Source organism: Gallinula chloropus, assembly GCF_964237585.1.
Source record: "Gallinula chloropus genome assembly, chromosome: Z".
Taxonomy (NCBI): Eukaryota; Metazoa; Chordata; class Aves; order Gruiformes; family Rallidae; genus Gallinula; species Gallinula chloropus.
Genome location: NC_140089.1, coordinates 80,624,284 through 80,633,283, shown reverse-complemented (window position 1 = coordinate 80,633,283; position 9,000 = coordinate 80,624,284). Strand labels below are relative to the sequence as shown.

The 9,000-nt window shown below is 52.5% G+C and overlaps 1 protein-coding gene across 1 annotated transcript in view; it reads right to left on the bottom strand.

The window, feature by feature from the left end:
• Nucleotides 1-1,884: 1,884 nt before the first annotated feature.
• UBAP2 (ubiquitin associated protein 2) overlaps nucleotides 1,885-9,000 on the bottom strand; it is a 128,789-nt gene continuing 121,673 nt past the window's right edge. The window contains exons 23-28 of the mRNA XM_084277975.1: nucleotides 7,839-8,053; nucleotides 6,419-6,518; nucleotides 6,235-6,342; nucleotides 5,447-5,514; nucleotides 4,214-4,405; nucleotides 1,885-3,082 (exon numbers count right to left, since the gene is read on the bottom strand). Of these exons, the coding sequence (XP_084134101.1) occupies nucleotides 2,987-3,082; nucleotides 4,214-4,405; nucleotides 5,447-5,514; nucleotides 6,235-6,342; nucleotides 6,419-6,518; nucleotides 7,839-8,053 (779 nt within the window). The 3' untranslated portion in view covers nucleotides 1,885-2,986. The remainder of the gene's footprint in view (nucleotides 3,083-4,213; nucleotides 4,406-5,446; nucleotides 5,515-6,234; nucleotides 6,343-6,418; nucleotides 6,519-7,838; nucleotides 8,054-9,000) is intronic.

Below are 9,000 nucleotides of genomic sequence, written 5' to 3'. Positions count from 1 at the left end.
GGCTGGCTTGAGGGCCTAAGGTCACCCCTGCCAACCCTGCGGGGTGCTTGCCCTGCCTGGCCATTCCTTGCAAGCTCAGGTGGGAGCTCGTGGGGCTTTAGGAGTTTTTCCGGTGCCTCCCTGCAGTTGAGCTAAACCAGGCGTCACACTTGCTATGCTGGCCATCATTTGCAGTGCAGCCACTGCTGAGTGAAACACTGTGGCTTGAGTGCTGCAGCTTTACAGCTGTGCTGCAGGAAGCACAATGGCTCTTCAGAGCTGCAGCCCCAGAGTTGTCTCTGATGGGGAGTGGGATGGTGTGTGTTGTCTGGGGCTCCTCACTTACATCAGGCATGTTGTCCCTCCTGCCTGGCTTTCTACAGGCCATGGCTGACCAGAGCTGCCAGCAGTGCCTTCATGCAGAAGGTGCTGTACTGAAGCCAGGACCAACAGTCCAGCACAGGGTAAACCTGGCTGCTGCTTGTGCAGGTTTGGGTACTGTTTTGGGTTTCCCTCCGTGGCCAAGCGTAGCTGAGCAGCTTTGGCTCTGCCATCAGCCTCTGACAGGACAGAGAGGAAACTACCCTGCTGGAACTGGGAAGGAAATAGGGGGAAGATCCTGCTCAGCCTTGGGGAGAAGCCTGCGTGTGGCTGGCTCTAGTGGTGCCAGCTGGCTGGAGCTGGGATCAGGTGCGGGAGTTGCCTTTGCTACTTGTGCTGAGGAAGAGGAGGGTGCCAGAGAACAGCTAAGCCCATTGCCTCCAGGTTTGGAAATGCTGCCCTTGTGTTCCCACATGCGCTGCTGAGGCTGGAAGAAGCCCTGCAACTGGGGACAGCAGAGGAGCACTGGCTGAAGTCTGCAGCTGCTCTGCAACAAGCCTGTGTCTCAGGTCAGCCCTGCACTGGTACCAACACACACGTGCTGCCTTTCAGCAAATCCCAGCTGCTTCAGGACCCAGACACACAAGCAAGGACCAACCCACCCTGGCAGCAGCCCTGCTGTAACGGAGCAGCTGTGTGGGGAGAAGACTTTGGGGATGTTCATCCTGCAAAGACCTGACTGCGAGGCAGCAGCTCTGACCGCGGATCAGTGAGGCAGCCCCACAGCCTCTGAGGCTGGTGCAGCCCCCATGGGCTGGTGTTTAAGTTCCCAGCCTACAGAAACACTTTTGTCCCTGTTGGCATTCAGCCCCAACGCTGAAGCAGTGGGACAGCAGCTGCCAGGCACTGGCAGCAAGTGCTGCAGGCTGACCAGTGGGCCCAAGGAATGCGGGCGCAGCTCCTCCTGTGCTGCTCAGGCTGGGGAGGGCCGGTGCCACACTGATTTCCTCCAGGCCAACTGCCTTACAGGACCCAAGGGCTGGTGAAAATGTGTTTTGTTTTTTTTTTTTAAGGAAAATGTAATTGATTCTTAAGGAAAAGTCATTTCCATAGAACATTACTTTTTTTTCCTTGTGGCTCTTGAAACAGAAGGGGAATTGCAAAAAGAAAACCCCCAAAAACTGACCTCGCCTGCTGCATGGGCACCTTTACCTTCTGCCTCTGCTGCATGGGGCCAGGATGCGCAGGACGAGCCTGGGGCAGGGGCCCTCACCACAGACTTTTTCTTTCCTGGTGGTGCCTGTGGACCTCATGGGCAAAGCAAAGGAGGGCAGCACTGCTCCCCAGAGACTCAGAGCACAAGGACCCAGGGTGCTGCCCTGGATCCCAGCCCCACTGCAGCTGCCTGTGAGCTCCTGGCACAGAGGTGGACGCGCCTTGCTGACAGCATTCAGCACCCCTACAGACCCCCCACTGCTGCTCTCACACCCCTCCCCAGCTCAGCTTTTGGTGCTGGAGCAGTTCTGTAAAAGCAGAACTGCTCCTGGAGCCTTTGAAAAATACAACAAACACCAGTGATATGTTCAGATCTTTATTAGGTGGAGGAAGGACCAGAAAGAAACTCCTAAAACATTTACCGCACTTGATGGAGGACAAGGAGAACCAGGAGTTGCCTCCAGGGTCTTTGTTTTAAAGAAAGTGGAGAGGAACAGGTGAAGGTTCCAAGTTCTCTCAAGGAGAGCTCTGGCTCTCCCTGGCAGGGTGGCTCAGGGCAAAGTGAGGTACAAGACACAGCTTATAATTTTTTTTAAGAAACCGCTACACAGGGGGTTTTTTGACTCTAGTGATGCAAAGGAGGTTCCAGGACACAATGAGCCATCCAACAACTCCTGCTTATGAAAAAATAAATCTCGCACACAAATAAAAAAAATTGAAAAAAAACAAAACAAAACAAAACAAAAATCCTGTGGGGTTTTTTTAGTTATTCATTAATTGAAAAACAAAAAGATGAGGCTGCAGCTCAGGGGCACAGAGACCAAACTGCCTGTGAGAATTTATCTTCACTGTAAGAGTGGAGAAGAGTCAGACAACAAGAAAGGGGAAGAAAAACGTTTCATTCTCTTTTTTTTTTTTCTTCTTTTTTATTTTTTTAAGTAACAGCTTCATTGGGGGTTCAGAACAGAAATCACAACCAGCAGGACGCATCCTTGGTTCTTCCACACTGGGGGTCGGTGAGGGGGCGAGTGCTTTGCTTGAATTTAGAACTGCATTAAATAAACGGGCTTCAGCTCCAAAAGAAAAGCCAGTTTGTCTCTGAGAGTTACAAAGCCCACAGAGCTTAAAAAAAACCCCAAACAAACAAGGAAGATGCAGATGAGAAGTAAACAATTAGTTTTCCTACAAAGAAAAAAGCTGCAAGATACAGAAAACAACATTTAGGCTCTATTACATTTACAAATACATACATAAATATATTACAACAGCAACTCAAAGAGAAAGCAGGCGAGTGACACAGAGGATGGATGGCTGACTGCAGTTCTCCCTGCACAGACATTTGGCTGAGAAGTTACTTCTTCTCATCGTAATTCCAGGAATGGGCTTTGTTTCTTTTTCTCTCTTTTTTTTTTGTCTCTCCTTTCCTTCCCCCTCCTCCTCTGATTTTCTTCTCTCCTCCCCAGTTTCAGATTTAGTTTGTCCAGTATGGAGAAGTGCCATAGGCGGTTTTGGTAGCCTGAGACTTTTGCTGCATGGTGCTGGGTTGGTTGCGTTGGCCAGATCCACCCTAGAAATGGGAGAGAGACACAGGCATGAGTGCTCCCAGGAAGGCAGGACCATCTGACCTGCTGCTCCCAGGGAAAGCCCTGACACCCTCCCAACAGAGCCATGTTTCCCGCTGAATGGACCAGTTTCTGCGCTGCAACGTCTCCACATCTCACAATCCAGGATAAATGGCCAGAGACACCAAGCAGGAGCATGGGGACATGCCACCCCGCTGTCCCTCTATCCAAGATAGGTCCCAATCACAAGTAAGGAGAGAAAAAGAACTGGGGACAATGAAGGAGCTCTCAAGGTGAACAGAGCATGTCACATTTGGAGAGAACTCAGTCATTTGCTATTCCTGGACTCTAAAGGCAGATCACACACCTTCCGAGTATCTCCAAGGATGGAGAACCCACAACTTCTATGGGCAACATGTGGCAGTGTTTGGTCACCCTCACACACCCCAAAAATTAAAGTGCTTCCTGTTTCAGTGTGTGCCCACTGCCTCTGCTCCTGCCACTGGGCAACTCTGGAAGGAGCTGGCTCTGTCCTCTTTATTCCTTCCCTTTGTGTGTGTGTGTATATATTGATCAGACTGCCTCTCAGTCTTCTCCAGACCCAGCGCTCAGCCTTTCCTCACAGGACAGATCCAATCTCCTACTCATCTTTGTGGCCCTTTGCTGGACTGCCTCCAGTTGGTCCACGTGTCTCTGATACTGAGAAGCCACAGCTGAGCACAGCACACAGCAGAGAGGAAGGATCAGCGACCCTCAACCTCCTGGCAATGACCTGCCTGATGCAGCCTCCGTGGCCAGAGCACACACGGCGAAGCTCCCCCCTCCCAAGGCCTTTTCTGTGACGCTGCTTTGGCCCCAGCAAGGGGTGCATGGGGGGCTTGTTCCTGCCCAGGAGGGGTGAGGACTCTGCACTTCCTCTTGCTGAACTACTGCATGAGGTTGCCTCTCCACAATGGTCAACAGCACTGGGGCTGTGGGTGCACCATTGTTGTCAAGGAAATGGGAAAAGGAAAAACCAGAAGGAAGCAAACACCCCCCAGTTCCCTGGAGGGTGGGGGGCGGTGGGGGTGAAGGGGTGGAGGGTGGGAGCACTCTGCCCCCAGGCACGCTGTATGGGCCAGAAGGGCCCGATTCACCTGCGCATCTTGCTGAAGATGGTGATGCATCATCTGGGAATGAGGCTGCTGATGTGCAGGCAGGATATGGAGAAATGGGGCTGGAGCGTAACCCGGGGCAGCACCAGGGTTCAGTGGCCCAGTGGATCCCAGGGCGGAGGGCAGGCTGAAGGGGGGCGGCGTGCCGGCGTGGAATCCCTGCTTGTCGAACGTCTGCAGGGGAGGCGAGCGGGACAGCGTCAGAGCAGCTCCACAGTCACCAGGCAAGAGCAAGAGCACCCCAAACACACACCATCTCACCCTCTCACCGACCTTGCGAGCAAGCCAAGGCACATCAAATGCCTGTGAGCACTTCAGCAGGTGAGTGTCAGCTCCTGTTCTCACCTGTATCACTGCACTGATGCCTCCAACGTTTATGTGCTTTAATTTCCACCACTGCTGTGTTCCTTTTGTCCCTGACCCTGTTTTACTCAGTGGGACAGGGGATGCCTGAACTCAGCCCTTCACACATTGTGGGGGCTCAACCTGGAAGCACAGAACCGGCCCAGGGCAGCCCAACAAGAACACAAGCAGGACTTGCAGTAAGATTTTGCTCCCCATGGCCAAAGCTCGACCCCTAACATGAAGCGTGTCACTGAGAGCTGGCTTCCTACCACTAAGCATGGAGCACAGCCCGGCACCGACTGCCCCAGCTGAGGTGTAGGGATGGGGGAACAAGAGCTGGACTAAGCCCACTGCGCACACAGCTTGTGCTCTCCCTGGGAAGCTGTATGTGGAGCAACAGCCACAGGAGAACGTGGGACATGGACCCTTGGGAGCTGGGGGCGAGCGGTACTAACCGGTCTCTCTGGTGAATAGCAAACTGCCTCTCCACTCACCTGCCTGGGGAGCAGTTTTGACTAAAAACTGATGCCATCATACCTCCTTTGTACCCAGGGCACAGGACATGTGGGGGGTGTGAGGCAGCACAGAGCACTGTAGGACGTGTGGGGGGTGTGAGGCAGCACAGAGCACTGTAGGACGTGTGGGGGGTGTGAGGCAGCACAGAGCACTGTGCCAGCAGCGTCTGTCAGGAGCTGACAGGGCAGAAGCAGTGGAAGGGAGGGAGGGACAGGCTGGGAGCTCTCCAGCAGAGCCAGCAGCCTGCTGACCCTGCGCCCCACCAGCCTGGGAACTGCCCAGCCACCAGCTCTCCACAGTGCAGCCATCGGCCCGGCTTCAGGCCATGAGGGAGGAGGGTCCCACGTTACTCACCTGAGTCTTGTTATAGACTGAGCCACTGATATCAGGCACACCAGTGTTACTTGAGGTCACAGAAACACCTGGAACACAAAACAGTGAAAAAGTTGACTACCACAGGCACTGCTGCTGCTGGCCAGAGTTCTCCATGCTCTTGGACCCACGGCATCCCACATGAACACAGAGGAAGGGGCTTGGTTCCTTGCTCCCACTGCAAAGCAGGAAAGCAGCCCACTGGGATCCATCGCCCATGTCCACGACCCAGCAGCTACTGCTTGGATTCAAATGCACTTCAACAGGCAGCAGCTGGCTGAACCAAACACTCATTTAAGCTCACAAAAATCCAGCTTTCCCCTAGGATTAGGGATGCATTGGCTCTCCTGCAGCATTCAAGAGCTTTCCAGTAGTGAGCTGCGCTATGAGACTCAGCATCTGTTACACATCTGAGCAGTCCTTTCACATGCTGCAGAAGACCAAGGTCTGCAACAGTCCTCTGCACCAAGAATGAGCATCACTGACTCAGGCACCTTCCACCTGGACACAACAGCTCTCTGTTTCTTTTGTGTACAGTTGTGGCAAAGCTGTGCATCAGCCACATGAGTCCTTATGCTAAGTTCAAGCACGAGGTTTAGAAGGGACACTTGGGCCGTTAACAAACCGTTCTGTACGTGGGAGATGGAGAAACAACTTGGATCGTGGCCCTTTTTGGAGCTGGCTGCTGTGTCTGCTGCACAGCACTGGCAATACTGGGAGTCTGCCCTGCTAAACCTCACTCCAGATTAACCTCAAGCCTCATGTGTTACCTTTCCCAGGTCCAGTGCCAGCAGATTTGTTTTGTGCTGTAGATGACCCACTGTAGCCTCCTTTGCTGTAATCCCCAGCTGCTGTTCCCTGCGTTAAGTCATCATAGCCTGGTGTGTACAAGACAAGGTGTTAGCAGTGTGCTAGCAGCTCTGCAGGCATTCAGCTCAGGGGCAGTCAGCCTACCTGCTCCGTAGCTGTGCTGCCCGTAGCCACTGGCTTGCTGGAAAGGAGTGGAGGCAGTGTTCAGGCTGACTCCGTGCTGCTTAGCAGATGCTGGAGGTACCTGGGCAGAGGCAGGGAGAAAGGTGCCGTTAAATGCAAGCCGCCTGTGCCACCTAGTGGGGAAGGCACCTCCACCTCCCCGGGAGATCCGTCTGGAGCTGGGAGCACTGGGACAGCACTCCTGCTTCCAGCAACAGCCTGTTGCAGTGCATTTGTGCAAGGCCCAGGCTTTCCCCTGGAGTCCACACACACTGCCCCCCCCCCCCAATCACAGTGCAGCTGGATACAAACAGGCTGCATCACCCTTTCCTACAGGAAAGGCGAGCAGCATATTCCTAGCCACAGACCCAGCAAGGCATACACCCAGCTTCTCCCTTCAAAATCAAACACAGTGTCAGTTCCTGCCCTGAGACTGTTATATAAACCAATGTCCTACGTGGCCTTAAAACAAACTCACCTATCCTTCTACCTGAAGCATCACCTCTTTCCAAATAACCTTCATCCTCCCAAGACTACCAGCACTACTCTCTGAGTTAACAGGGTCTCCTCCATCCTCCAAAGGATTTCCTAGACACTCTCAGGTCACTGACTCAGCTTTAGATCTCCCCTTGAGACTCCAGAGGCAGGTAAGGACCTTCAGAACACTAAGCCCATGAGCTGCAGCTGTCTGCTATTTACAGTAACCTGTGCAGGAGTCTCTAAGTTCTGGCCTTTTAAACTTCCTGTTTTCTTGGGGAAGAGACTGCTGCTATTTTTTCAAGCTTGCATGTTTCTGGAGATCCCTTGCAGGCTTGGGAAGATGGCTGCTCTCACAAGATCCCAACCTGCAGTGCTACATCCAGCTCTGGGAACCCCACTAAAAGACAGACATGGAGCTGTTAGAGTGAGTCCAGGGGAGGCCACAAAGATGATAAGAGGGCTGGAGCACCTCTCCAATGAAGACAGGCTGAGAGAGTTGGGCTTGTTCAGCCTGGAGAAAAGGTGGCTTTGGGGAGACCTTATTATGGCCTTGCAATACTTAACAGGAGCGTGTAAGAAAAATATGGACAGACATTTTAGTAGTGTTTGTAGTAACAGGACAAAGGACAACAGTTGTAAACTGAAACAGGACAGATTTACGTTGCTTCTTGTGAGGCGGGTGAGGCCCTGGCACAGGCTGCCCAGGGAAGCTGTGGCTGCCCCCTCCCTGGCAGGGTCCAAGGCCAGGCTGGATGGGGCTTTGGGTGACCTGGTCTAGTGCAGGGTGTCCCTGCCCTTGTCCCTGCTTGGTCCCTTCCAACCCAAACTGGCCTGTGAATCCAAGATAGAGAAGACTTGGGCCGGAGAGAGTGAAACCAAAGAGGCACGAAGGGAGGGTTACCATCTGTGCTGTCACACTTACAAACATGGTTGGCCCATACTGGAATGCACTGGGTACACCGGGCATGCCAGCGTAGTAAGGCAGCCCAGTGTAGCTGTACCCTGCGGGCAGGGTTGGGTTGAGGAAGGGCTGCTGAGTTGTGTGGTGAGTCGGTGTCTGGTTCTGCTGCGGCTGGGCCAGCGTGGTAGCAGGAGCAGGTGAAGCAGAATCCCCACGGCCAAATTTTGTTACATCACCTGTGGAAGAAAGGACTGATCAGAAAAGCTAACAGAGCTGCTCCTGAAGGGGAGGATTCAAAGGACTCAAGTCCTCTGAATACAAGTAGACAACTACAGAAGACAGCACACCCTACACTTGAAAAAGCCTTCAGTTGTTCATGGAAGGGTTCCCCAGCCTCTATTCCTGACAGCCACAGGGACACTGCCTGTACGTGGCACAAAGCTCCATGCCATGGCTAATCCACTGATAGAATGGAGAGACCAATACTTACCTATTTCTGAGAAGATTCATAGCTACCAGGTCACTGCAATATGCTAAAAGCAGAAGTATGATAAATAGCCAAAAAGCAAATGGTCGTTGGGTTAAAGGAAGGAAGTTAAACTGATTAGCTGAGCCTCATGGGCTGAAAGCAAGTTAGGATTTACAGGCAGTGAGGGGCATCTTTTTGTCAATGTCTGTTTAATTGTCAAGCATGACTAGTTAGATGTCCAGTTCCTCACACCACCAAAGTTCTGGAGACAGTAGCTGAAGGCCAGGAAAGCAAGGCTTGCATCGCGGGCCACCTTATTGGAGAAGTAGGAAGGGAAATTTGGTTATTAACCCAAAAGCAGCCTCCCAAGAGAAGTGACAATGAAGGAGAAAACTCCTGAGCACTCACATTTTATGCCTGCCTACAGAGCACCATGTTCACATGTGTTTTAGGGAGGTGACATACATCACATCTATCTCATTCTCAGCCAGTATCCCTTTTTGTTGGTTACCAAGAAGCATGACAGCCCTTAATACAATCACTATAGGAGTTACAATGCCTATGACTACTGTTGTCAGCTGTTATCAGAAGGCTGTGGATGAAAACAATTGGCTGACAATCCTGGATGGCACTAATGACATCTTTGCACACTGGTAACTGAAGAGTAAGCACGGGAATGAGGAAGGGCTCAGACCACCTGCTTTTGGGAATAAG